General features: G+C 41.7%; 1 protein-coding gene across 3 annotated transcripts in view; it reads right to left on the bottom strand.

The window, feature by feature from the left end:
* MBOAT2 (membrane bound O-acyltransferase domain containing 2) overlaps positions 1-15,700 on the bottom strand; it is a 198,662-nt gene that overhangs the window by 14,353 nt on the left and 168,609 nt on the right. For 2 of the 3 annotated variants that reach the window (XM_067544805.1, XM_067544807.1), the window contains 4 exons: positions 15,465-15,657; positions 9,148-9,251; positions 8,670-8,734; positions 6,148-6,280 (listed from right to left, as the gene is read on the bottom strand). In XM_067544805.1, the coding sequence (XP_067400906.1) occupies positions 6,148-6,280; positions 8,670-8,734; positions 9,148-9,251; positions 15,465-15,657 (495 nt within the window). Of the gene's footprint in view, positions 1-4,618; positions 4,799-6,147; positions 6,281-8,669; positions 8,735-9,147; positions 9,252-15,464; positions 15,658-15,700 lie in introns of those variants that run through there. The other variant, XM_067544808.1, reaches the window with a different exon arrangement.

Genomic DNA, 15,700 nt, shown 5'->3' with positions numbered 1-15,700 from the left:
AGGGCCTAATGAAATGCATGCTGGAACACTCAAGGAGCTGACTGAGGATATATCTGAGCCATTAGTGATTATTTTAGAAAAATCATGGAAGACGGAAGAGATTCCAGAGGCCTGGGAAAGAGCAAATTAGGTGCTAATCCATAAAAAGGGGAATAAGACAACCTGGGGAATTACAGACGAGTCATCTTATCATCAGTATCTGGAAAGATAATGGAGGAAATAATTAAGCAAGGAATTTGCAAATACCTAGAAGATGGTAAGATGATAAGTAACAGTCAGCATGGATTATCAAGAACAAGTCATGTCAAACCAGTCTAATGGCTTTCTTTGACAGGGTAATAAGCCTTGGGGGAAGTGGTAGATGTGGTATATCTTGACTTTAGTAAGACTTTTGATACTTTCTTGCATGACCGTCTCATAAACAAACTAGGGAAATACAACCTAGATGGAGCTACTATAAGATTGGTGTTGGTTGGAAAACAATTCCAAGAGAGTAGTTAACAGTGGCTCACAATCAAGCTGGAAGGGCTTATCGAGTGCGGTACCATAAGGATCAGTTCTAGGTCCGGTTCTGTTCAATATCTCTATCAATAATTTAGATAATGGCACAGAGAGCACATTTATAGTTTGTGGATGATACCAATCTGGGAGGGGTTGCAAGTGCTTTGAAGGACAGGATTAAAATTCAAAATTATCTGGACAAACTGGAGAAATGGTCTGAGTTAAATAGGATGAAATGCAATAAGGACAAATGGAAAGTACTCCACTTAGGAAGAAACAATCAGTTGCACACATACAAAACGGGAAATGACTGCCTAGGAAAGAGTACTGCGAAAAGGGATCTGGGGGTCACAGTGTCACAAGCTAAATCCGAGTCAACAGTGTAACACTGTTGCAAAAAAAGCAAACACCATTCTGGGATGTATTAGCAGGAGTGTTGTAAGCATGACACAAGAAGTAATTAGTCTGCTCTACTCCGCACTCATTAGGCCTCAACTGGAGTACTGTGTCTAGTTCAGGGTGCCACATTTCAGGAAAGATGTGGACAAACTGGAGAAAATCCAGAGAAGAGCAACAAAAATGATTTATAAAGGTCTAGAAAACATGACCTATGAGGGAAGATTGAAAAATTGGGTTTGTTTAGTCTAGAGAAGAGAAGACTGAGGGGAGACATGATAACGGTTTTCAAGTACTTAAAAGGTTGTTATAAGGAGGAGGGAGAAAGATTGTTCTTTTTAACCTCTGAGGATAAGCAGCAATGGGCTTAAATTGCAGAAAGGGCAGTTTAGGTTGGACATTAGGAAAAACTTCCTGTCAGGGTACTTAAGCACTGAAATAAATTACCTAGGGGGGTTGCTGAATCTCCATCATTGGAGATTTTTAAGAGCAGGTTACACTAGCACCTGTCAGGGATGGTGTAGATCAGGTGCTCTCAAACTGGGGATTGTGACCCCTCAGGGGGTCACAAGGTTATTATGGGGGAGGTCGCAAGCTGTCAGCCCCCATGCATGCTGGTAAGGATGGCATGGCATGGCATGGGGGAGTATCACTTCACTTTTTTGGGGGGGGTCATCACAGCCTGAAATATTTTCAAAAAAGGTCTCAGCAAAAATAGTTTGAGAACCTCTGGTGTAGATAATACTTAGTTGGACATTTTGTGCTCCCAGCACAGTGGAACACTGCCAAATGGGTGCATGGGCGCATGTAGTAGTGGGGAGAGGTCTCATGGCACTGCTATCTGCCCGTCAAAAGGGGCATTTGGTTGACTAGAGGATTGGGAGCTGAAAAACTTCTGTTTTGAGAATTTCCCCTTTTTCCTCTGTGGTCATAGTGCCGCTGTGATGGGAATTGGGACAAATAAGGCCTTTGTTGGTACTGAGGGCTAAAACGCCTTTTTTGCCCTCGTGTGTAGATTCCCAGTGACCTAAGCATGGCCCTGGAATCCATCAAAGAGTAGAGAGAGGCGTCGGTCTTCTCGGCAAAGAGCTTCACACCCTGAAAGGGGAGGTCCTCCAATGTGGTCTGTCCCTCCTCCTTTGGGAATCCCAAGAGGCGAAGCTACAACGCCCATCTCATCACCACAGTCATGGAGATGGTCCTGGCAGCTGTGTTGACAGCATCAAGGGCCGATTGCAAAGATGTTTTTGCCACCAGTTGTCCTTCCTGGATGATGGTCTTGAAGGAGTCCTAGAAGCTCTCTGGCAGTTTATCAATAAAGTCATGTAACTTATTGTAATTCGTGTAATCTTGCTTTGCTGTGAGTGGCTGGCGATTCGAAACTGTATGATGGTCAAGAAGTTTGCCTTCCTACCAAAGAGATCAAGGGACTTCCAGTCTCTGTCATAGGGTGCTAGAGTGGTGCTGTCGGCCATGAGAGTTCACAGCATCCACCATGATGGAATTGGGTGGTGGATGGGTTAGTTAATAGGAACTCTGATTCCTTTGGGGGGACATAATATTTTTTGTCCTTGCATGTCTGCACCAAACCTGGGGTTTGCCACACCATCTTAACCGGGTCTAGGATGACCTCATTGATTGGGAGGACGATTTTGGAAAAAGATGAAGCATGGAGGATATCGATGAGCTGGTGGTGCCTATCTTTAACTTCCTCCAATGGTATGTGGAAAGTGTCCCCCACTCTTTTCACCAGCCCTTGGAACAATCGCAAGTCGTCACCATGGAAGGTGATGATGGCATGACGGCTTCGTCTGGTAAAGAAAAGGATATGGCCTTAGGTGTTACTTCCTTCTCTGTGTCTACCTTCTGCTCCTTCACTTCTTGAGGTTCTGAGGCCTGCAATGCTGTGACTAAGGTAGCATATCTAGGAGGCTCTCAAACAATGCCTGGTGCCCTTGAGACAGGCTGTCAGTGCACCACCCAGGGTCCCAGTATGGCCATTGCAGTGGCAAAGAGCCTGGTGAAGCTGCCCATGGTGGCTGTACCAAGATGGTGGTGGTGCCATCTGGTGATACATTCCCATACCCTGTTGATATTGGGTTCCATATGGCGCTTGGGAGGCGTATTGAGAAGCTCCTTCCGGATCGCTATCCCTAATTTGATATCAGAGGGGCACGGCATGAGTGTGAAAGAAAACCCCTTGGTCGGCCATGACTCGGTGCGCCATGAACTTGGTACTGAGGGGCTGAGAGTCAGGTGCTTTCAACATAATCAGGAAACCAGCCTGATGGAATTCCGCCTGAACTGAGCATCCTGGTGGTGGTGCCGGGGGAGTTGGGGACCTCATCTGTACTGATGTCTCCGGTGCCGGATGGGCTAATGCGACATCATCTCATGTACCAGAAGCGTTTTAGGGTGTTTGCCCTTTCTCTTTGTACCAGACACTGATGGTTGCTGTGAAGCGCGGGTCCTGGATGATGTCGGTGCCAGCAGTGCCGAGGATATCAAGCGAGATGGTGATTGCTTTCATCTATCACTGGGCTCGCAGAGGGGACTTCCCACTCTATTTTTCGACTTGTGAGAGGAGTCCTTGGACCATTTCTTAGAACCACTATCCTTCAAAGTCGAAGGTTGAGAGGAAGACTCACACCTGCCAGAGGGCTGGGGTCAGAGAGCTGCCTCCATAAAGATGATTTTATGGCAGAGGTCTCTGTCCTTGAGGGATTTCAGTTGGAGCTGCTGGCAAAGGGAACACTTTTGTTGGATGTGGTCCTTGCCAAGGAAGCAAATGCACTGGGAGTGCTTGTCTGCAACTGGGGTCGCCTCACTACAAGTGCGACACTTCTTGAAGCACAGAGAGCTGGGCATACCCTAGTCCAGGAGAGGACCCCCCCACCAGGTGTCAACATAAGAACAAGTCTTTCTTTCTTTCTTTCTGTTAGGCACAGGCTAAATAAAAAGTCAGAAGAAAGCTAAAAGGTTTCTAAAAGCTAAAGCTTAACAAATGAAAAGGAGAGTTAACGATCTGCTAACGAATCCGCTAAAGGCTCTGTCTCTAACCAGGGTCAGTTGAGAAGAAACTGAGGGCGCACACGCTGGCTAGCCTTGTGGTGCAACACAAGGAGAGATAGCATATGTGTGGGCCCATTGGACACTGCTACTGAAGTTCTCTGATCAGCAGTGCAGGGACACAGACATACCTACAGTGGAGCATCCATAGGGACACTACTTGAAGAAGAAGTACATATTGTACATAAACCATTGTACCCTTAATTTGTATGCATTTACTACAACTGCATGTGAAAAATTCAAATAACTATCTAAGGTACTTATATGGCCCCCATCAACATAGTACCTGAGTGCCACACAGTCTTTAATGTTTTTATCCTCACAACCCCACTGTGAGGTAGGAAGTGCCAATATCCCCATTTTACTGACAGGGAATTAAGGCACACAAAGACTAAGTGACTTGACCAAGGTTACACAGGAAGTTTGTGGTAGAGCAGGGAATTAAACCCCGATCTCCCCAAGTCCTAGATTAGTGCCCTATCCACTGGACCATCCATCTGCTTTAGCTGTTCAAGCAAATGGTCAGTTTTGCAGCTACACGGTCATTTGTGCCTCTTAGTGTAGTAAACTGGAGTATAAATTAGACACGACTATATATGCAGTTTAAAAGAATCAGTCCTAGAAGTTAAGATTTATCATCCAAGTTCCACAGAATTAGCTACATAGAAATCTAAGTTATTTAGACTTGAAAGGATTAAATTTTAATCAGTAAATGTCATTAATAGGGAATTATTAATGAAACAATGGGGGTGAAATGAATGATGGGAGTGAAATCAGCAGAGTGTATGTTGAGAGGAAGGTGGTGATCTCAGAGCATCTGATCTTCACAGACCTAACAAGGGACAGTAAATGTAAATAACCGACATGATAAAATACCTCAATCTGTTTTGGATAGTCAATCAATACTACTAAAATACTTGCTTGCAAACCCAACTTCTGTAAACGAGCGAACTAAATATACTAGTTAGAGAGATGAAATATGAAAGTGAGGGGTGCTCCACCAGCAAAATCTAGAATCAAAGTTCAATAAGAAGTCCACATTACTGGAACCCTATGCTGCTGGGAAGTGGGTGAGTGCTGCAGTTTGTGCCAGGGAACTGTTCCTGGGACTTTCTTGGAGCTCTATCTTTTGTATCAGCCTGGCTGAAAAGTGTGAAGATTTACCCTTCTAGTGACAGGAAAAAGGAAGGGGCTTTATGTCTATATACTGTTCCTGCAGAGTCTCTTAACTGTTGTTAGGAAAGGGGTCACAGCTGTAAAATGGGGACAATGATGCTAACTCACCTTTGTAAAATGCTTTCATATCTATGGGAGGAAAGTATTACATGTTTTATTAGTAGTAGGAGGAGTCTGATAAATCTGAAGCTCCAACAAAGAGTCTTCTGTTCCATCGCTCTCTTCCCTTCACAGCCTCCTGCCTGCTCTCATGGGAAAGTGGTCTCTGTTATTGTATCCCACCCAGGTCAGCTTCCATTTTTGGTGTCCTCTTTCTTCTTGATTAATTCTAGTACCTACTTTTGTTTCTTCTCATAACTTTCCCAAGCAAAAACATGACACTGATAGATTTCTTGAGAGGTTTACTTCTCTAGGTTCTGGGTTTACTTTCCTGGATCCACAGGGTTCTGAATAGCATCAGTGAAACTGACCAGAATCTTATTAATGTCACTCTGCTGTTGCTTGTCAGAACTTTGAGCAGCAAATGCACTAGAGATGTTTGTCTGTTGGCCGAGAACGCTGCTTTATTTTAACATCTTTACAAAAGTATCATATAGAAGTTTATTTTAAACTAATTAGTAAATTCTACAGAAATTGTTATCTTGGGCCTCCAAACCCTAAGGAAAGCTGGCAAGTAAGTTGACTTTTTAAAATCACTTTTAACTACATCTGATCCAGTTGACATTACAATAATATTGTACGATGTACTCAATGCAGCTTGAGAACGTCACATGAAAGATGTGCTACAAACACACAGTAACAGCAACATACTGATTGTCTTCCTCCCACTCCCTCCCTTGTATTCATCACTCCCACTACTGTTACATCTAAAATATAGATTATACTGTTTGGGGCCAACATTGTGTCTGAGTTTCCCTTGTGATGCACAAACCTCTGGGCACTGTAACATAAATAGTCACTTTGCTTTTAAAAAACTCATTAAGAAGATACTTGGTTGGTACTTACAGCTCGTGCTGCTAGTGTCATTAGTACTCCTGTTAAAAATGTTAAATAATATCCTGGGTACACACCATGCCAAATGGCTGAAAGGATAAAGGTCTGGATCGTTGGACTGAAGGAAGCTCTCTCATAGCATACTCTAACAAGTAAAATAAATGTATTAAAGGCAAAGGATATAAGGGAGAGAAGATGATCAACAACAATGCCAATAACCATTTAAAAAGCAAGCCATAGATTTAATAGCAGCTGCTATTTGATTACACAATTCTATTGAATCTTGGATTTAAACATTAATGTATTATGATTTACAGAAAATGCTGTAACTTTTCTCACAGGTTTGATACAAGATCACAGGCTATCATGCATGCTTCTTCACAGTGGCATGACATCACTCCTGAAAGGCAGAACTCTGTTGGCTAGCTACTACTACAGCTGGATAGGAAATGCTTTACCTGTCCCATGAGAATTTTTGAGATTAAAAAAAAAAATGTTCCCATCCCAAACTGGGATGAAAATGTTCATTCATGAACAAAAATCTGAACAAATTAAGATTAGGACAATTGAAATGTTTCATTTAAATAATTTCAAAACATTTAGTTCCAGTATTGACCTTGTTTCTTTAAGCATTTTTTTTCTTTACTATAAATTTAACTTAATTTTTAAATTAAGTCATTTTGACCTCAAAACTGGAGTTTTTCCAGAAATGGGAAAACATAGAAATTGGACATCTCAACAATTTCAATTTTTTTTTCAAAATTGGAAATTTATCAAAACTAACCTTTTCCAACAAATGGTTTTGGATTTGACAAATTGGCATTTTCTGACAAAAAAAAGGTTTTGTTGAAAAATTCCCAACCAACCCTACTAGGAAGTACATTTCAATACCCTCAATTATATATGCTAATGAACCTTCATGCTGACTTCTCTGGCAATAAATTCTGTGACATTGCGAGTTTGGCTTGCAAACAGATGTTTACATTAGCAGACAGTTTGATCTTCCCTGCAATAAAGTTTATTAAAACTTAATTTCTGCTTTTTAGGGATGGAAAAACATTTGGGGAGGAGAGCGTACACCACTACACACAAACATCCCTCCTGTGAGGAGAGCAAATTTGAAGGAAACATATTTCTCTCCTTTATAAGAAGAGTTGATTTGGTGAATGAGGGAGGCAGTTGAGGGTGTGTTCCACTATGTGCACAGCAGGTTTACATTTGCTGGGAGCGCTTTCCCTATTATGAGCAGTGTTGAACTGAGAGGGAGGGGTTTGATTAGACAGAGCAACTACAAAGCCATGGAGGTCCTAGTAGCACGTATGCATTCCCTAATCACTGCATTAGATGTAGTAACACAGTCTAAGCACTGAGAACAAGTATCAATCTACTCTACAGGCTTTATTTCTTATCGCCACCATACCACTTGAAAGGCACCGTTAATTCAAGAGGCATCTCCAGCAGAATACATAAGAATCAACAATAGGCTGCAGAAGGCTATCGTTACTGTCTTTACATAGGTTGTCTATTCAAAGATGCTAGTCATCTTTTGCACAGTGCCAAAACTCAGGAAATACACCTTCACAACTAGAAGTTACTTCATAGAACAAGAATCTTATATAAATTAGCTTCCTCTGATTACCAACATCCTATTTCCTGGACCTGTGGCTGTTAAGCTTCTCTAGTCCTAATTGTTTGGTAAAGGCATGTGTAAGGCTCCAAGGCTGGGTCTACAAAAACTGCCAGCAATTAATAAAGTTCATCTCATGAGGGGAAAAGGGACTTGCCTCAATATAATTGCCAAGAAGGATGGGTGTTTTCTGCCTTCTGTTCACCTAGGATGTTTCATTTGGCTCTATATCATTCCACCCTCTCAAATATTTGGAAGGGAACAGCAGGGAAGCATTAGCCCATTGGGGACCATATTTTCTTTCTGGCCAAGCCAGAGAACTATGAATCTGCCATTTACATGAGGGAACTGAAGAAGACAATGTGCACATTGCATACTCTCCCAACAGCATTCCCATGCTGTTTAGAGCTTGCAGTGTAATCTCTGGGAAGGGAGAGGGTGCAGAAGTTCCCACTCATAATATAGGGAAGATTCTGTGACTGGATAGCTAAAGAAGCTCATAGGGTCCTCCAAAGGCCAGCCACCAGAGGCTGATTTGGGGCTGAGTATTCCTCTCAGTGACTCTGAGAAACATGCTGCTTATGAGGTTGAGAATAAACAATGCTCCTCCACAAATGAACACACTCTTAGGTCCATTCCACTAGGATAGCATGCTGTTGTGAAGATGATTAGCAGTTTCTGCTGAAATATCATAGTTTAGCATCTAAACAATGAGATCATTAGCTCAACTCCTAAGTATAACAAAGTATTATTCAAGATGGATAGCGCTATAATTAAAGCTGATCATCGACAATGCAGCTGCATTGGTTTAGAATCTCTAATAACAAGTATTAGATAGACTTTTTTAAAGATAAGTAATAAAGAAACTTCAAGGTAGAAAAGTCTTTTTTTTTAAGAAATACAGTACCTTTTAAGCCAAAGAGCTGTTTGAATATTCCAGTTATCAAGAAACATCTTGAAACTTGTTGAAAACTGTAAAACCAAAATATTAATTATTTCTGCAAAATGTAAAGGCACCATATTAAAGAGTCATAATGTATTTCAGAATAGTGTGATACATAAATTATTCTTTGGGGATGAGCTGAATAAGTACAGCAGGAATTTATTCAACTGCTCTATAATAAGCTTGCTTTTATTTCACAGTTTATAACTCTACATTTAGAGTATTCGTAATCACAAAAAAAAAAAATCACACAAATTAATTGGCTTGCAGAGAGGATATCCAAAATGTATGTGATTTGTCACTTCTTCCCCCAGAAACTGATTGTGTCACCTCTGATTTGTGACACCTTTGCAATTCTGAGAATAGAATAAGTAAGACAATTTAATGTATTTAAAAGTTTCTACATGAGCACAAATTTTATTTGAAAGAGCCATGAACAAACCTCTATATGCTGGATTCTCAGATTTGATATTAAATCCCAACGAGATGCTCCTTTTTTGTCATAGCCTCTAAAACCAAACCCTGCTGCATTATTAATTGCATCTGCTGCAATGAAACAAAAGGGAAAACAATTGATGTAAGTAGTTATAAATTGCCTGCATTACAAATATCGTGTATCATATAACAAGTACATGTGATTCATTGCATTTTAATGTATTAATTACATTAATGTTTTAATGTACTTTTGGGCTGTATATTTAAATGTTTTAGAAGCACTCAGAATCCTTGGATTAGGCACTTAACTATGAAAAGGAAAGAGTAAGACAAACAAGGATATATGTTCGCAAACCAAGTTATTTTCAATCTTAAAGTTACTTTTATAAAAAAAAGAAAAGCAAACAAGGTGAAGGAATATAATATACCATCAGTTTCACAATGTAGTCATCTTCTCCCAAGACAGTCCATTTATTTCTATTTGGTTCTTTCTTTATATTTGGGAGAGGGTCCTTTTGCCTTCCAATATGCCTGTTTGATCAAACTGACAGAAGAACCCATTCAAGCTCACTGCAATGCATGGTATTAACCCCGACCCAAAGGGAAGAGAAAAATTAGAATTTGATCAGTTCTATTTTGGATATAAACTAAACTCAGTTTAAGATTACAAAGCATGGGCATCTCCACTGGTTGCAGTGGCTTGAGAAAGTGTCTCAATGTTCAATGTCTCAATGTTCTTCCTTCAGGTATCAGGACTACACAAGCTGAATGTTTAAACATAAAAATAAAATTGTCTTGCATCATGATGTTTCAGATACAATACCAAAGCGTGATGCTTCAAATATGTGCCTGTTAAAAATCATGGGAAAAATCACATACTGACCAAGACATGATGCTTAATGTGTATTCAAAATTTCTTCAAACAGCACAAGTCCTGATATCAGGACAGACCAGGGCTACAGTTCCTTTCTGATGAATCAGGAAATGCCTAAGAAACAGGAAGTAGGGGAGGCAAAAGTGACTCTGCAGAGGCAATATAATCCAAGTACTCCTACAGAGCAGTCCTGGCTTAGGTGGATTTGAGGATGAGCTCTCACTCCCCAGAAAATGACTCATGCAGCCAGTGTAATATATAGCCTCTGATCACCAAATTCCTACCTCTTGCCTGCTCAAGGTGGAGTGTTCTTCATTGAAAGTGGGGGTATGAAAGGCAGATGTCAGGTGCCTTATAACTAGATTGCTCCAGGCAGATGAAGTTCATTAGCCATGGTACACAGTCCACTTACAAGAAGGGATGCCGATTTCAAACCAAGAACGTCAGGCTTGCAAGCTAGTTTATAAACCTTGTGCCTATCACACATGCATTATGGGTCTTGGTCTTTAGGGAGTATACCAGTACAATGCTAGGGTACCCCCCCTATAAGTAGCGCACAACTGCTTCACGTGACAGCTGTGGAAAATGGGAAAAGCCTACAACATTCTGGGCGTGCGTGGTTAAAGAAGTAAGACTAAGGACTGCGTTTGGCTTCCCCGAATATGGGAACAGTCCCTGGGAAATCAAGAGAAGTAACACAAACGTTGAAAAGAAGGAGAGTGCGCATTGCCTGTATACATGAGACAAAATTAAAGGGATTAAAATCTAGGATCATCATTACATTATCTCGTATCATGGTTCAGCAGCAAGGAGGAATGGAGTAGTAATAATCATAACAGAAATATTACAGGATCAGACAGTGGACATCCAAAGGAAGAGTGACCGGCTGATGGAAGTTAGAATAGCACTGAGCAGAGAACAAATATTTAATGTTGTATGTGGATACATACAGTAGGTGTGCTGTATGATTGAGGAGAGGGAGGAACTGCAGATAGTGCTGGACCAAGTGATAAGTGAAGTACCACAAGCTGAGTACAGATCTCAGCTGAAATGTGGGAGAACACAAGGACAGGTACAATAGCTGCACTACCCCTTCAAGCACCAGGAGGGCCACTCTGGAAGGGGCTGCAGATACCAGGATGCCAAAGATTTCATCTACTGGCTCTGTAAGCGCCTCTATTTTGAGGCTCAAGTTAGCCGCCACATGTTTTAGCAGTTCTTGTTCTGCCCTGTAATCATCTAGGGGGGCAGCATGAGAGGAGCCTGCTACCGCCTCATCTGATGAGAAGGAAGAGGGGGCTGGTAACTGTGGAGAGGCTGGATCTTCCTCCCTAGCCAGGGTGATCATCGGTGGGCTGACCGAGAACGATGCCTCTTGGTCTGAACCCACGTCCAAGTTTGGTGCCGTGGCTGGGCCCTTTGAAAATTGCGGTATCAAGGTTCCCGTGGATGCGTGAAGGTGAGGCACCATGGTTTAAAGGAACCCCCCAAGGCTTCCAAATTGCCAAGGGCCAGTCCACTGACCCTGCGGCCACACACCCATCTGTGGCAGTATGGGGAACCCGGTGGGCTGGTTGGGAGCCTGTCCTTTTGGGGGAACGATGACTTCTTCCCCCGAGTCTGAGGAATTATTCCCTGGCAACCACGTGGGCGCTGACACCACATGCTTCTTAGTGCCGCTTCTTGAATGCCGGAGCTCTGGTGTCAAGGAGCAGTGCTGAGAGCCCGATCGCTGGGTCTATCTCAACCACGTTTTGTCTTTAGGTTTTTTGTAAGGACTTGTAGAATGGTGCCAGGGCTCCGGTGATCTGCCGCAGGAGCTTGGCAAGCGGTGTCGGGGGCTTGGACGCTCTGTGGATAGATACTGATGCTCCAGGGATCAGTGCCTATCATACGGTGACCGGAGTTGCAATCCTGACCTCTCTTGGCGCGGTTCCAGGAATCGGTTCCGAGGATCTGGTGACTGCTGTGGGACTGGTGAACGGCGTCCCTTTGATGGGGGGCACTTTGGCGGTACCAACACTGGCTTTTACCTCGACAGACCCCCACAGGGCTGTCTGTCCCTTGGTGTGCCAGCCTGCCACCCTGCAGTTTAGGCGGCACTGATACGTCCAAGAGGTCTTTCATCGCCTGGAATGTCTTCGGCGTGGTGGAGACCACTAGGCGACGTGGGCTTTTGCCACTCCCTGGAGTCAACAGTGGCGCCAGGCTCAACGCCTGCAAAGACAGATATACCTTCAAGGTTGACTCAGGTTTCCCTGTGGTCCCTGAAATTTTCTAAGCCGACTTTGGCACCAGCAAGCATTTCCTTTCGGCATGTGTCTTCTTTGGATCCTTCTTCACCACTGGGGATGTTGAATGGTGCCAGGAGGATGCCGATGCCAGAGGAATGCTCCTCATTAATGCCATGGTGCTGGGTGCTGAGTCTGACCTCAGCTCCGACGCCTGAGTGCTGACTCCATCAGAAGGGTCTTAAGTCTAATGCCCCGGTCCTTCCTAGTCCGCGAGTGAAAACGCTTACAGATCTTGCACTTTTCTCAAACATGAACTTCCTCCAAGCACTTTAAACAGTCTGGTGTGGGTCACTCAGCGGCATAGGCTTCTTGCACGAAGCGCAAGGTTTAAACCCTGGGGACCAGAGCATGATCTGACCCTGGGTAAAACGTACTAACTGACTAACTTCTAAGTATTAACAAACAATTATATAAAATGGAACACACAGGTAAAACCATTAGGAATACTAGCACTTGTGAGGGCAAGAGAGTGTTCCAGCACCATCACAGGCGGTAAGAAGGAACTGGAAGGGAGGGGGACCAGCATTGCCCTATATACGGGCGCATACACGCACTGCTGCAGAGGGCATTAGAGCCGGCCCTATGGATACCGCTAGGGGAAAAATTTCCAGCATCAGTGCATGTGGCGTACACACACCTAATTCAGAATGGACATGAGCAAGCACTCGAAGAAGAACACTACTTTATACTACCAAAAACGAGAATGCTCGGGTGGGTGCTGGATAAGAGAACAGCCAATAAGCTACGCAATTAAATGATATAAGCCATGATGCAGACAGCCCCCATTATGGAAAAGCTGAGGGAGTCTGGGCTGAGATGGCTGGGTCATGTGACATGACAAGATGTGAGATATATTGGCCAGAGAGTACAAGAACTAGCAGTCACAAGCCGAAGACCTAGAAAAAGGTGGTTTGAGACACTGAAGGAAAACGTAAAGAAGGTTGGTGTTATCTTGGATGACACACTAGAGAAGAATGCTTGGAGATGAAGAACAAGAGCTGCCAACCCCAAGTGACAGGACAAGATGAAGGGAAAGAAGACCAGTTACAGCAGAATAACCTTCCTTTCTTCTTTGAAAAATTGCCTCTAACCTGTGTTCATTCAGTATTAGACTAGAACAATACAAATATATTATGGCAATATATTTAAGTTGCAACATAAAATATTAATTTAGGAAGACAGAACATTGAAAGTACACTACTTTGCTAAAGTGAGTATACGTTATATGGCAGTGAAATACATCTGAAATCCTTAACCCTTTTATTCCGCTCCTTTCTTAATATCTGCTCCTAGGCAACTTAACCTCCTTTGCTCACTAATCCATACCCATGATGTCAGTCAAATCAGTGGGATAAAATAATTCACTTTTTCTCAGAGGCCACATTTTAAAACTTTCCCCTTTTATATCTATTGACACCTTTGCACATCACATTTTCTCTATCAGGGGCAAGCCATAAATTGCACTCAGTTATTAAATTTCACTCAGTTATTCAGCCGTCAAGGAAGTCTGACACTGCTTATCTAAGAGATGCTTCTGACCTCTACTGGCCCACAAGACAAAATTTCTGGTATTTAAAAACAGTACGCTAATCTAATAATTTCTCATATTTCTATTGCACCACCAATAAACATTTATTAAATTAAGTTTCATAAGTAAGAAGAAAACCTGCTGTTCTATTTGAGGCCATGCATGACAAATATCAGCTTGCCACACTTATTTATGGTCAAGTTAGAAATACCAGAAAGTAACACCAATTCCATAACGACTTCCTAACTAAAGAAAGAAACAATGCTGATCGAATAAACAGCAGTATTCATTTTAATACATTAGTAAAAGAGCTTCAGCCTTTGCAAGGAATAAAAATAGATAAAGAACCCAAGGCATTACATAGATAAAGAACCCAAGGCATTGCATTCAGCAAAACACCAGTATCATCATGCATTCTGATCAGGCACTTAGGGCAGTTACAATGAAGTAGAAGCAAAAGAGGGAAAGAAACAAGTTGCAAGGACAAGAACTGAATGAAGCACTGATCAGGTATAGTTTATGTCCTTCTGTATTTTATCAAAGTCATGCTGCTTCAACACTGCTAGCAAATCCCTCTGAGGAGATACTCCATCTCTGAAAGTTTAAGCATTTTTTAGCTAACTTCCATCCTGACAGATAATAATACTGGTGCTTTTAGGGATGATATTCCAAAGTATGTCATTCTTCAACAAAACCTAGAATTATTCTGTACCCAGACAGGCTGAAAAAATTAATTCACTGAGCAGGAACTAAACTAGCAGCTGATAGTGAGTCATAGTATTCTACTAAATTAAGGCCCTCTTTACTGCATTAGTTTTCCCTCGGTTTTCATGCAGAGTTATGCAACAAATATATAATAAACTGGAGGGGGTGGGAAGAGAACTGGCATCATTCTCTTGAAATCTGATTTGTCAATTATTTCCATGGCACAAACTTCTGGAAGTTGAATATTTTCCCTACATAACTTGGAAAGGAAAAATATTGTTTCAATTACAACATCCATTTAGTGCCCCGAACAACGGCAATATATATGTATTCTGCTTTTAGCAGCAGGTCATTAAGGTTTTTAATATGAGCAAGGTGAAATGTTTACCATCAATATAGGAAACAACTGCACTTTATGCTGCAGTTATTGCTGACTATATAATTATACTCTACAATATATCCGTATTCAGTTATACAGTTTGTTCTTGCAGTGGGGCTATTCAAAACAGGATTTTTTTTTTAATTGACTACAAGGAAGAGGTTTATAATGGATTTAAATGGGTGTGAAAAGTAAAAATACTGAAGTCAAATTAAAATGCACTATGTAATTAAACTAGTTTTAAAGCAATTTTAAAGGGCTAAAGAATACCATTTCTCATTAAAAGATATCAAATCCATGTTTTATTGAGGTATCTATTCATCAGGCCCCAGAATTTAATTTGCAAAATACACTTTTATGCTTAAGTTTATGTTAAATTATGGACCATTAAAAAATAAACCCATTCATTTTCCCTTGCCAAAAGTTTCAGTTCTAAAATTACTTCTCTCTATGACCCCAAGAGGGCACTCTCTCTTTTAAATTCATACCCAACATAGAGTACTTTTAACTGTAAAGAAAAGTACATACATTTTTAGTTGCTTACCTAGAGTCCATGCAAAATAATATTTGGGTCTGGCAGCCATCAGAGACACATACAGGTAGATAATCCTCACAGGCAAAGATGCTGTAGCTCTGAAGTTATCATCAATGTTGTGTTCCACGGGTAAAGTTTTTGTGATAGTCATATGAAATAATAAGGAGAGCCCACAGATTAAGAGTTTCTGTGCCACGGCTATCTGAAAAGTGCAATATAGGAGAGTTTGTGAGCGTCATCTTTTT

Source organism: Emydura macquarii, unplaced genomic scaffold, assembly GCF_026122565.2.
Source record: "Emydura macquarii macquarii isolate MOO-44397 ecotype Brisbane River unplaced genomic scaffold, CSIRO-AGI_Emac_v2 contig_1027, whole genome shotgun sequence".
NCBI classification, from domain to species: domain Eukaryota; kingdom Metazoa; phylum Chordata; order Testudines; family Chelidae; genus Emydura; species Emydura macquarii.
The sequence above is the reverse complement of the archived record's forward strand: the minus strand, read 5'-3'. Positions and strand labels throughout refer to the sequence as shown.